A 14,090-nucleotide genomic window follows, 5' to 3' on the forward strand; every position below is an offset into this window, starting at 1 on the left:
ATAAGTGATTATCTGTGAATTCTAAGGCTAGATAGTAAAAATAACACCTGTTTTTTTTTCAGATGCTTGTTCTCATAATCTAGCCAGTATGTCATGAGGAAACCAAGCAATCCATGGAGAGGAAAAATGGTCCCCAGCCCATAAACCTAGCCAAACTCTAAGCTATCACCAACTTGCCAGCCATTTGTGGGCCATCTTGAAAATAGGTCCCTTATCCCCCACTTGAGCAGCCCCAACTCATACCAAGTGGCACAGATAAGCTGTCCCTGTCAAATGAACTCACCAAACTTGCATGTTTGTGAACAAATTAAATGACTGATGTTCCTGTAAGTAAGTTTGGGGATGGCTTTTTAAACTTTGTTTAACATTTATTCATTTTTGAGAAACAGAAACAGCATGAGTGGGGTAGGGGCAGAGAGAGAGGGAGACACAGAATTCAAAGCAGGCTCCAGGCTCTGAGCTGTGAGCACAGAACGCAATGCGGGACTCTAACTCATGGACGGTGGCATCATGACCTGAGCTGAAGTCAGGCGCTTAACCAACTGAGTGGGGTGACTTTTTAAATAGCAATAGATAACTGACACAGACATCATCTCCTTCATGAAGTCTTCCCCAAGCTCCCAGGTGAAGTTAAGTTCCTTTTGTCTGTTCCCCAAGTACTTTGTATAACATTGACTTAAACTTATTACACTCTATTGAAATTAACTATTCACTTGTCTGCTTCCATGAGAGTGCAAGAACAGGCCTGTGCCTTCTGGAAAAATTAGCTCTTCAAATATGTTACTTTTGCCTCATTTTCCCTCTCCTCTCCTTCTGAAGCTTTAAATAAACAAATTATAATTTTCTAGTGTATCCTCCAAGTCTCTTACCTTCACATTAAATTTTTCATCTCTGTCTCTCTGTGCAACATTCTATGAAACTTCTTCTGCCCTAATTTCCAGCTCACTAAATCGCCCTTCAGCTGAATCTAATCTGATGTTCCACTTATCCAATGAGTTTGAAATCTGAGGTAGTTTGTGTGTGTGTGTGTGTGTGTGTGTGTGTGTGTGTGTGTGTGTGTTTATAGTAGCATGGTCATTTTTCAGCCTGCACCTGGTAATTCCAATATTTGAAGTCTTTTCACATGTGGATCTCTTATTTCTTGTTTTTGTGATTCTGGTTTCAAGGTTTCTTTCCTTAGACTAATTATTGTACACTGCTAATATTAATCAGAAAAGTATTTGGGGCCTATAAAAAGAGTATATTCCTCTTTAGAGGCAGAGAGAGAATCCCAGGAGGGGTAGTGGGAGAGAGAAAGGGAGAGGGAGAGGGAGAGGGAGAGGAGCAGGGCTCACCCAATGTGGGGCAGGAGCTCAATGAGGGTATTACTTTAAATTAAATTCATGGGTTGACAGTTTTTGGACCATTTAGGTGATAGAAACTTGTGGTACATATTTGTGTGAGGACCAGTTTGTTGGTAATAACACCTCAGGAATTTCCCTCTTTGTTCTTCTCACAACAAATCATCTTTCTTTGGGGTGGGGGTTATGGGACAAGTTTATTTCTGATTACTGTGAGGTATAGCCCCTGGAGTCCCAGCTCTATGGAGGAAGATTTTCCTATTAGGGTCTCCATGCTGGACAGGCACAGAGATTTTTTTCTCTACATAAACCTTGAGGTTTATGAGGCATTAAGCACCAGAATTCAACAGCAGTTTCAGAAAATTCCCTCAGTACAAAATAGCTTTAGTAATCCACTGGTTTCCCACCTTCATGAATGTTTTGGTCTGATTATATCTTACTAACCTACTAACCCCAAAAAGTTTCCTAATTTATACGTTATTCAATTTTTATAATTTTCCTGTTACCTTTTTTGTGCTTTTAAGTTTTTCTTTTCTGTATTTTTAGCTAGCATATTTAATTGTTTTTAGCAAGAGAAGCCTAATCAGCCTTGTTACCTGGGTCAATGTCTTTTTCATCCCTGTATCCTCAGCATATAGAACACTGCTTGGCACATGAAGGAACTCAATTAGTTTTTGATTGTTTAATGAATAAATCCCTGTCTTCTTTGACTCTTTCATTCCTGCCTCCACCACCCACAACACATCCATATTTTCTGTGCCCTAATTAAAGCTCTTTTACATTTTATACATGTATGCCTTCTATTTTTCTATATTTACTGAGCTTTGCCCTGACCTCCCAGTATTTCCTGGTTACCTCTCCTATGGAAGAGTTTTCATTCTTTTTTTTTTTTTAATTTTTTTTTAACATTTATTTATTTTTGAGAAAGAGAGACAGAGCAGGAGCAGGGGAGGGGCAGAGAGAGAGGGAGTCACAGAATCTGAAGCAGGCTCCACGCTTTGAGCTGTCAGCACAGAGCCCAAAGTGGGGCTTGAACTCACAGACTGCGAGATCATGACCTGAGCCAAAGTTGGTCACTTAACCAACCGAGTCACCCAGGAGCCCCTGGAACAGTTTTCATTCTTGGCAACTGCCATAGTTTGGGATCAGCACTGACTTCACTTTTTGTGACTACTTCTGATAACTCACTATTCCACTTTTATCAAATATCTGCTGCTTTTCTGAAGATTATGCTATCCTATTATAACATTCTTTTTCTGATTTTGTTGCTACCTTATGTGAACTTCCAGTCATACCTCCACATTTCTTGAGAATTTCAGCATGTGGTTCACGATTTCAACTATACTTCATCCCCCAATATAAAGTATAACATAGTATTTAAAAGCACAGGTTGGACAACCAAATGCAAGTCCAAGACCTATCCCTTATTAATAAAGAACTCTGGGAAGTTACCTAATATTTCAGTGTTACAGTTTCTTCATTTGTAAAATGGTAATAATGATATTATTACCTGATAGCATTGTAACAATTACATGCAATAAGGCATATAAAGTACTTAGAACAGTATCTGGCACTTAGTAAATGCTGAATAAAGTTGAACTATTTTCATTATTATGCTCTTACCTCATCCTAAAAATCCTCCTTCTGCATGCTTATGACTCATACATCACCCTTTGTCTCAATGCTTTCTCATTTGTCCACTTCTATAAAATTTCTTAGTTATTATCTAAAATGGCATTTCTGAATTTTACTTTAATCCTTCTCAAGATCTACCTCTTCTTTTCAGCCAATGACTTTTTATCTGAATCCAGAAATGTAATCCATTTGGAAATACATAGTTCAGAATTTCTCTATATTCATAACAACGCTCTATCTTCTCTCTGGGGGAAGTAATGTCTGGGTCTTCTCTACCCATTGTGTTCTTTCTTCTTAGTTTTTATCTTTAATCTCTCCACCAGCAAATTCCTTTAACCTCTGAGCTTGACCAAGGCTTACTTATTCTAAAATAAAACTAGATATTTCTCCCTTGCACCTCTTTTTTTTCATGTTACTATCCTATCTCTTCTTCTAATCTTCTTGAAAGGGTAATCTGTACGCTCCCATTTTCCAGTGTCTCACTGTTAACTTCTAGAAATCTGAAAATTTTATTTCATCACTTATAAAACTTACTTTTCAAAATTAAGCAGCAATTGGATTGTCAAACCAAAAATCCCTCTATTAAGTTTCTCTTACAACTTCTTTGCAGCATTGAATATATTGACCACCCACTTGAAACATTCCTCCATCATTAGAGTTCATGTTACTATCTTGCATTCTTTCTTAGAGGCGGTGGTGAAGTAACAGAGATATAATGATAGTCAAACACTCATGTTCAAGAAAGGCCCCCTTATGTATTGATCTTAAATAAGACACTTAGCTCCAATTTCCTTATCAGTAAAATGGGCATAATATTTACTTAACTTGTACACTAATTGATAATGAAAATAAATAAAATAATGGATCTGAAAATAGCATGAAAGATATAAAATATACAAAGTACCTGAGTACATTTCAATAAACTGAAAACAGGATGCAGAAAACTATATTAAAAGACTTGCTACCAAATCTGCTATGAAGTTCTAAAGGACCTCAAGGTTTTTTTTTCTTAAAGAACCCCAAGTTTTGCATCTGACCTAAAAGGTTTTTCACTTTTGCAAGGTTTCAAAGTTCCTTCACCAAGGCAGTACCACCCTTGTCAGGAAGTTAAGAGACATTGTATCAAAAACTCTGACTTACTGGGACTCACTTCAAAATGCAAAAAATGATTAGTGTGACTATACTGGGGTACTTTCATGTTTAAAATATTGTGGAAAATCAAAATATTAATGATGCCTCTTCACACACACAAGCATGCAAACTGAATTGGTCCAATGTAAGAAATATTACCCGTTCTACAAAAAAATTAATATTAGAAAAGGAAATATTACCAGTTCTTGGAGAAGGGGCCCTTGCAATTTCTAAGGAGCAAGGTTTCTTTGTAACTGCTATGTCCGTGAGATCACATAGAAAGTTCTCATTTTCTGAAGGAAATGTATCGAGAGAAGCAGATGGTACAATTTCCATAGTGTAATTCCTCTTCTTTGGATAGGACTCCTGAAAGGAAGGAGAAAAAATAAAAATAGCTTTGTGATAAAGACACAGCTTGTTTGATTTATAAAAACTAGAAAAGATAATCAGATTCATCAGTTCTTCCAAAACTGATCAAGAGATGCTGATTCATCTGTTTGAATAAGTTATATCATCATGTAACCCCAATATTATCAGTGATCTTTTTTGAAGGTTCCTGACAGTTCGGTTCCCCTGAATTTATCACTGACATACTAAAGTTCATGATCCTTTGTCATGATCTCTTTTTGTAGTATATGGCTACTTTCTAGTTGTGGCATAAACTGTCGTTTAATCAACAGTTATTCCCAAGACTCTACTCCCTTGCCAGCTTCCTAGGGATAGCCAGCCATGTGACTCAATTTTGGCCAGTTAGATAAAAGGGAGACTTCTGGAAAAATATTTTTCCCCAGAGAAAGAAACATGCAATGGGGCTCTTTCAGAGCCTTAGCCACCCTCAGTTTCCTCTCTCTGGATGCAATTTTGATGTCTGCACACAGGACAGGCATGTTGTGACCATAAGGTAACAACCTTAAGATCAAAAAGGTAATAGGCTAAGAATGGCAAGAGAAGGATAAAACACGCCTAGGACCTTGATGATATCACGGAGCTACTGAAAGAGCCCCAGGACTGAAAGAGCCCCAGGACTGGTTAGTTACTACAGACTTCTTAAATAAAAAAGTCTTTGTTGTTTGAGCCATTGCCAATAGGGATTTTATTTATTTATTTATTTTTTGTCATTTCAGGTTAGGATAAAATGAAGGTCCAATTCTATACTACTGATTCTTTTAAGCATTCTAAAAATAGGAATTCATTTCATTTCACAAGATCTTAATTTCATATACAAGGCATTAATCGGTCAACAGATATTATTTGGCATCTATCATATCTACTTAGGACTATACTAAGTGCTAGAGATTTTTAAAACCTAATAAGGTACAATCCTTGCCCTCAGAAAGTTCACAGTATACTAGAGAAGAAAAACAGATACCTGCATAATGAATTTCACTATTAATTATGTTTTGTTTTTGATGTTTGTTATTTTTACAAAGCATAGTTCACTATCAAAAGAAAAAGACAAGAAAAAAAATAAACTCATTTTCAAAAAAATCTCCCAAGATATGACCCAAGGTCAGTAAAGATTTAGTATAAGCTCCTATTTTTTCTATAATGGTATTTACAGTACTGTAGAATAAGTATTCAAGGTCAGTGTAATTGCTTTCAGACCATACCAGACCCTCACACATCAAAGAAATCAATTATGTTCACTCTACTCTATTGAAAGCAGGAAATTGTGAGTAATTTATTTTTAACAACAAAGGGTGACAAAGTAGAAAGTATCCAGGGGAAAGCAATCAAGCTGGTATATGATTTGAAAATCATGTCACAGATGAAATGATGAAAGGAACTGCCATGTTCTATCCTGGAGAAGCCTTACAGCAGCATCATAGTTTTCTCAACACATTTGAAAGGCTATCCCTAAAGAGCTCTCCCACAAAGCAGGGGATGGGGAGAATTTGCTATGGTAGATTATTCCAGAGTTCTTAAAGGCAGAACAAAGACCAACATTTATAAGTCAAAAAGGGCAAATCCGAGTCAAAACAAAAAAAGCTCTATGAATTAATAATATTGCTTATCCTTTATTTTTTATTATTATTTTTAATATGTCCCACCCCCCATCAACCCTCAGTTTGTTCTCAGTTTTTTAAGAGTCTCTTATGCTTCGGCTCTCTCCCTCTCTAACCTCTTTTTTTTTCTTTTAAACAAAAATGCACTAATGTAACAATAGCTGAAAATACACTAGAAAGCAACAAAAGAAACTTCTAATTACTGGAAATCTTTAAGTAGAACTATGTATTGATAAAATTATCTATTAAACACATTGTAAAGTGAATATATCAGATGACTGTAAACTCCATGAAGGCTGGAATTTGTTTTGTTCACCACTCTATCCCCAGATTCCAATACAAGTCCTGCCATATAGGGGCAATAAATATTTACTGATCAAATGAACACTCTCTAATGTCCTTTTTAAAAAATTCTAACTATCAATTAGGGAAATGATTATGCCTTGTTCAGATATAAATTACTTTGCTCTTCAGTTTGGTTATTCTTATCCGTTACTGGTATTCCTTACTGTTTTACATGTCAAAAGTAAAAACTGAGTTTATGATAATAAGATTACAAAGAGTCATGAAAAAAGTTCCTAGCTTAAACCCTAGTTCATCTTAAAATCAAATTAATCAGAACAACCCATTCTTCATGGATTTAGTTAGATTGGAATTTTACTCTGTTTATAAAGAATTATGAATATTTAATGGCCTTGAAAAATGCTCTGTAATTTAACCACACAGAATGCGTTACTTTGCTTTCTACTTAAAAATGAAGTATATTATTTATTAGAGAAATATTAGAAAATATAAGGAAAGAAAAAAAAATCACATGAAAACACAGCATGCTCAGGAAACTAATAGTAACATTTTGCTGTATATCCTCCCAGACTGCTTCCCTCTGTAAATGTGTGTGTGGACATGTGAGTGTGCGCGAAGGAAAGAAAAAAATATTTTCAACAACAATGAAATACACCCTCTTCTGCTTACTAAGAAAGTGCCATCACTTCTCATTAAAGAAGGCACACTCAACAAAATATCTGGCTAGTATCCCTCAACAGAGGGGTGGATATGTGATATAATAAAATAATGAGATGAATCTATGTGTGTCCACTACTCAGTTTAGAACATTACCATGAAACCCAGGCTTCCCACCTGTGCTCCCATTTCCAATTTCTCCTCCTCCCTCCCCAACCATGGCTAATATTTGTTCTGAACTTTGTGTTCCTTGAGTTGTTGTTGAAATTTAACTATATATGTAAGCAGCATTGATAAAGAATAAATTGTTTTGTACTACATGCTTTTGACTTTCATAAGAATAGTATAAAATATTCTTGCTCTTATATGACTTTTTCAATCAATATAAAGTTTCTGAGTTTCATTTGTTTTCAAAGTGGTAACGGAATTCACTGTATAGGTATACAATAATACTTTACAGATTCTCCTGACAGTGGACTTTTAAACATTTCCTAGGTGTTGTATTATTAAGCACAATTTGCTATTAACATTCTGAATGAGTCTTTTTGTACAACTAACCAAGGTATGTAGTCATTGGGCAGAGAGTCAAGAACAGACACAAGGTGAGAAAAATTAATGAAATCAAGAGTTCTATCATACAGGAGTTTACAGCAAGAGGTGATCAGGAGAACCAAGACAGGATATCCTGTAGTTTCTACAGAAATCTTGAGGAGGACACTGCATTTTCCCACCCAAAGTGGGATGAAGGTTAAAGGGATTTTTCACAAGACCTTAATTTCATATACAAGGCATTATTGGTCAACAGATATTAACTGGGAATCTATCATATATACTTAGAACTATGCTAAGTGCTAGAGATTGATATCAAGATATCCTTATATCAAGATATTATCTATAAATATGTATATGTATTATATGTAATGCTTTGTATTCTGATATGTATTTACTTCTAATAATGCATTCTGAACAAGTTTCAATGACAAATATGTGTCTACATGATAAATTTAAGGTAAGTCTCAGTATACACATGGTCATGATTTATTTTAGTGAATCTTATCATACTGAAATTTCGATGTTTTGATTTTAAGGGAACATTCTTATGCATATACCTGTGTTTAAATATTCAACTATTTCTTTTGAAATAGAATTCCTGTAACAATAGGTATATACCATATGCTTACATTTAATTGAATCTGTTTCTGGACTTTCTAATTGGTTCCATATGTCAATCTATTCTAGTACCAAAATCACACTGTTTTGATTGCTGAAACCTTAAAATTAATCTTACTATCTGGTAGGATAAGTCTCTCCTCATGTTCATCTCTGTCAAAACATTCACGATTATCCTCATGTTTATTTTTAAAAAACAATCTTTAAACATTTTGTCAACTTCTCCTCAAATCATTCTCTCTCCTTTGTTTCCTGTCAGTAAATTGTACTGCCATACACCAGCCACTCTAACAATTTGGGGGCTGTTCTTCCATCCTCATTCTTCCTCAATGCTATACCCAGTCAATCCCCAAGTCCCTTACTTCATCATTGAATTATACCTCAAACACATTCATTTCTCTCCATTCCTGCTACCACCCTAAGTCCAGGTCACCACTGTATCTCACTTGAACTACTATAACAACTTCTTAACTAGTCTCCTTGCCTTCTCTCTTCCTCTTCCAATTAATTCACTTTCAAACACTAGCATAAGGTTATGCTAGTAAATTATGTCAAAATCAACTCATTTACTTTCATCATAACTTTGAGAGAGAACATAAAATGCTCTAGTCATAATACATGTTGATTCTTTTTAAATATTTAACAGGGCTTTTATGATACCTCAGAGTTTCTATACTAAATGATTTCATTAGATGCATTAATGATCCAGATAGCATGCTAAATGAAATAACTAGATCTGGGAGAATAAACCAGAGGTTAAACATAATCCCATTAATCTATAGGATAAGTGAGGTTAATGTCTAAAGACATGCTTGTCTATCACCTAGCAAAGTACCATATTCATGTTAGGACTCTGTCAATACATACTAAAAATGAATATATAAAATAATTAATATTTTAGTTAGTATTTTAAGGCCAACATCCTCCACTGGAATTAAAAAACCATAGAGGCAAGGACTATGACCATGATTTTCATATAGTATGCACTTAATAAATATATGTTGAATTAATGAAATCTGAAACAATGTCATTCAGAAACTATCATAGATGCAAATCACTGTAAGAATAGCAATTTACACTTGTTTTATAGTCTGCAAAGTGAATAGTACTTCATTTGCCCAGATGATTCTTATTAGCCCTCACAACCAGCCTACCAATGTTATTAGTATCTCCACCCAAAAAATAAGGCTTGGAATTCCTCAGTGACTTCTTCAATATTCAGCATCTGGTTAATGGAAGTTTCAGGGCTCCAACTGAGGTCTTGTGACAGCTATTTTAGTGTTCATATTATTGTATCACAGGTTAAAAAAAGGACTATGACAAGATCTTTATTGTCAGAACTAAGGGAAAGAAAAAACCTCCATATATTATTAGGTAGTATATAGCCTTACCAACTTCCTAACCTTTGCAAGCCTTTTTCCTTACAGTGGGAAGCCTGGACTTTGATATACAAGCTAATTATCAACATACTTTTGATGATAAATCCTGGTAATGGACTAGATGAATTAAAAAAATTGGCCCTACAATTTGTGACTCATCTTCAAGGCTCCATTGTAGTTAATTTAGCATAATTGGGCTCCAATTTGGTTAGCAGTTTTTGTTTTTTTCTTGATATTTAGCCTCTAATTATATTCTAATGCCTGGTTGCAGGATCCCAGACTTGTTTCTGTGCTTGTTTCTTGTTTTTGTTTTTGTTTTTTAAATTTTTTTTCAATGTTTATTTATTTTGGAACAGAGAGAGACAGAGCATGAATGGGGGAGGGGCAGAGAGAGAGGGAGACACAGAATCGGAAACAGGCTCCAGGCTCTGAGCCATCAGCCCAGAGCCTGACGCGGGGCTCGAACTCACGGACCGCGAGATTGTGACCTGGCTGAAGTCGGACGCTCAACCGACTGCGCCACCCAGGCGCCCCTGTTTTTGTTTTTTTTTTATAAGAGTAGCATACCTAGGATTGTGTTCTCTATCTTGGTGTTTGCCAGCTGTCTCTTGAGGGACTAAAAATGCTCTGTCCCTGAATCCTGAACAGGTCCCTAAAGCCCTGAGTGTCTGACTTGACAGCTCCCGAGGGAATGTCTGGCTTCCATGTTTAGTCTACTTAGTCAGCTTCAGTGTACCTGCTATCGTTGATTGTGCAATGTGTGGACCCAACCATACTTCTTCAAAAAGATGCATACTATAAGCATTGAATAAATTAATAGAACATATGCTCCCCCCCCAAAATAAACAGGAGTAATAAAATGCCTAAATAATATGCTTTCATGTATTGCTTACGCTGTGCTCCCAAAAGTTTCAAAATTCCAGTGGTAAGCTAAATCTAACAAGTCAAATTTATTAGTGATTAAATATAAAGTCTTTTGGTTTAGCACATATATTAGTTATAAAAATTTAGCTTGAGGGTATATAGATAAGCAATACCATGAAAAAAGTAATTAGGAGGTACATCTGACAGTATGAATGACAATATAATATACTCAAGAGATAATGTGACATTGATTTAATACAAGTTTGATACTTAGATAGCAATTGTGACAGCCCTTCCTTCATCTGTGCTAATTAGAATTGGGAATTATCCTGTTTAGTAATTTCATAAAAGACAGGCTAACTGCATCATGTTGACCATCCTTATTAGGTGGTGCAGATTTTATTCATCAAAAGGATTAAAGGGATACTTGACTTTATGACTTATGAAGAACCTTAGCAACAACTTGGGACCCAGATATAGACACAATTGTTTCTCAAATGCACCAATCATGTGACTTTTTATCAGAAATAAGTCTACCCAGGGTGCGTGGGTGGCTCATTCACTTGAGCGTCTGACTCTTAATTTCTTGATTTTTGGCTCAGGTCATGATCCTAGCATCATGGAATTGAGCCCAGCATCAGGCTCTGCACTGAGCGTGGAGAGATTCTCCCTCTCTGTCTCTGTCTCTCTCTCTCCTTCTGTCCCTCTCCCCTGCTCACTCTCTCTCTCTCTCTCTCTCTCTCTCTCTCTCTCAAGGAAAAGAAAAGAAAAGGAAAAGAAAAGAAAAGAGAAAAGAAAAAGAAAAGAAAAAAGAAAAGAAAAAAAGAGAAAAGAAAGGAAAAGAAAAGAAAAGAAAAGAAAAGAAAAGAAAAGAGAAAGAAAAGAAAAGAGGAAATAAATAAGGCTACCTTAGGTGCTTTTCTAGATTACTTTGGCACAGCATCTCTGTGAATGTGATTCTATTCTTAACCACATGGAGGAAATGGAAGCAGCTTAACCAACACTTCAGTGTGACCACACCTGGTGCCCTCAATTTGGTACTGGGGCCTACATTAGAAAACATGCAAAGACCAAATGGACTGTTTTCTCTAGACGTGGGTAAGAAAAGTTTGAGTATCAAACCCATGTCATATGAAAAAAAGATTGAAGATGAAAAGGTACAGGAAAGCATTTATCACAAGTATTTGAAAAGAAGAGTGATTAGAATTGTTCTCTATCACTGAGAGGGTAGAAAGACTATAGATGGACAGATGGTAACAAGGAGACAGATTTCAGCTCAGGATGGGCTTTCTAACAATTAATGCTTCCCAGTATGAAATTGGCTGCTGAGCTCTGCTACTGGAAGTCTTCAAGCCTACACTGATCAACACAAGACGTCTCTTGAGAATAGAAAATGGTGATTTGACTTAGATGAGTTTTAAGATGTTAGGTAAAGACGATGAGAATAAAAGTGTTGGCTTAGTATTATGATAAGCTACCTGCATACTTTTACTGCTTTCTGAATCCTTTTTCTAATAATGAGAGCAGCAATACTAACACAAGGGAGTGTGGGTTTATGGCTCTTTCAAAGTTAGAGATGACTCACAATCCCAGATGACTCAAAGTAGGCAAAAGCTTTTGGAAGTGGTCTTAACTGTTCTGACATGTCTCACAATTATCAAGAAAATTATCCCTTAGAGACTTACAATGACATTCAAATATGGAAGACTACAATATAAATATGGAATAATAAGAAAATAATAATGAGAATCTTTGGGTAGGAGGGAAGAATGAGTGACAGCAGGACAGCCCTAGGAAAAGGAGCATTGATAATTGTGGTAGGCAATATAATGGCCTCTCAAAGATAGCCACATCCTAATCCCTGGAACCTGTGAATATATTATGTTACATGGCAAAAGGGACTTTGCACATATGATTAAGTTAAGAAACTTGAGATGGAGAGATCATCCTGAATTATTATAGTCATTGTAAAGAGAAAAGAGTCAGTGTCAGAGTGATGCAATGTGTTAGACTTGCCTAGCCATTACTGGCTTTGAAGGTGGAAGGCAGCCATGAGTCAAGGAATGGGCGAGCTTACAGAAACTAGAAAAAGCAAGAAAATAGATTCTCCCTTAGAGTCTCTAGAAAGAAATGCAGTCTTACCAACACCTTGAATTTAGCCCAGTGGGCACCATCTTGGACTACCAGAAATGTAAAATAATAAATTTGTGTGCTTTTTTAAGCCACTAAGTTTATGGTAATTTGTTACTGCAGCAATGGAAAACTGATAGAATAACCTAGCAGAAGGCATCTCAAAGGAGGCAACAGAAACTATTAAGGATTGAGAGAGATACATTAAAACTAAAATCCAATGGAAAAATACTCCTTGTTATATTATGATATGATTCAATATTTTAACAAGTGATTCTTTCACTTTCACTTCATCTTAAATGTGATGCAGTAATATTGCAATAGAGTTTTCCTCCTACTTCATCTTGGATCTTGACAAGTAATCCTACAGTAAATCTGGAAAAATAAATGTGTGACAATAGCCAGGTATCAATTTGAAAAGAGAAAAGTAATGTAGGGGGTGGAGATAAGCCTTTAGCAGATATTTAAATAAATTATAAATGGTTCTGGTACAATAATTGAAAGGCAAGAAAGGAGAGAATTTTAAAAAACAAAGCTCCAACACTTGTGAAATTTATTTTATTATGTTACAAAGGTGTTATTTCAAATCAGCAAGAAAAAAAACGGGTTATTTAATAATTGCCAGTGAGATAACTGACAAGTCATTAGAAAAGAAATAATAAAGCTGGATTAATATTTCATTCCTTATAACAAAATAAACTCCAGATAAGTATTTAAATAATAAGTAAATACCCTTATAATAATAAGCTTACAATAGGAATGAACTTTGAACAGGAGCTATAACCAGACATACAACCAGAGCTGTAGAGAACAACATTGATGAATTTGAGTACATGCAAATAATAACTTTCTATTAAGCCACTAAAATATAAAAACAATTAAGATACAAATGATAGATTTGGAAAATTCTTTGACACATATGACAAAGAGCTAATATCTTTATTATATAAAGAGAGTTACAAATCGAGATGAAAGAGATCATCAACCTAGGGAAAAGTGGACAAAGGATAAGAGTAGTTGAGAAACAGCTAGAAATTTCTTATATGAAAAGAGCTTGATCTAATTTATAATTAAATATATATAAATTAAAGTAACACAGGGTATACCATTCTTGATCAAATTGCTATAGATAATACACAGTGTTAATGAGGGTTTGGAAAAATGGGTACTGTTAGTTGAAGTTTGTATTGGCTTAAAACCTCTTTCCAGCTAATTTGTCAATTGTTACAGGAGACCTTTAGAAAGCAAATCTTTAGATTGCATCAGCTTTTGGACTTTTGCCATGTTGAAATTTTTCTTCCTTTTCCTGGAAACAGATGGGATTGATAAACTGCCATTATTATTCCTAAAGCATGATATTATAAGGCACTATTTATATGAATTGCATAACTATCACTTATACTTTCTAAAAAATTATGTACATTTGCTACTTTTTATCTATCAAATAATGAAGTGTGTGTGTGTGTGTGTGTGTG

General features: G+C 35.3%; 1 protein-coding gene across 13 annotated transcripts in view; it reads right to left on the reverse strand.

Annotated features, from left to right (window-relative positions):
- Positions 1-14,090, reverse strand: part of ANKS1B (ankyrin repeat and sterile alpha motif domain containing 1B) — a 1,096,782-nt gene that overhangs the window by 682,463 nt on the left and 400,229 nt on the right. For all 13 annotated transcript variants that reach the window (XM_043562285.1, XM_043562284.1, XM_043562283.1 and 10 more), the window contains exon 10: positions 4,307-4,472. In XM_043562285.1, coding sequence (XP_043418220.1) covers positions 4,307-4,472 — 166 coding nt within the window. The remainder of the gene's footprint in view (positions 1-4,306; positions 4,473-14,090) is intronic.

Source organism: Prionailurus bengalensis, chromosome B4 (assembly GCF_016509475.1).
Source record: "Prionailurus bengalensis isolate Pbe53 chromosome B4, Fcat_Pben_1.1_paternal_pri, whole genome shotgun sequence".
Classification (NCBI taxonomy): domain Eukaryota; kingdom Metazoa; phylum Chordata; class Mammalia; order Carnivora; family Felidae; genus Prionailurus; species Prionailurus bengalensis.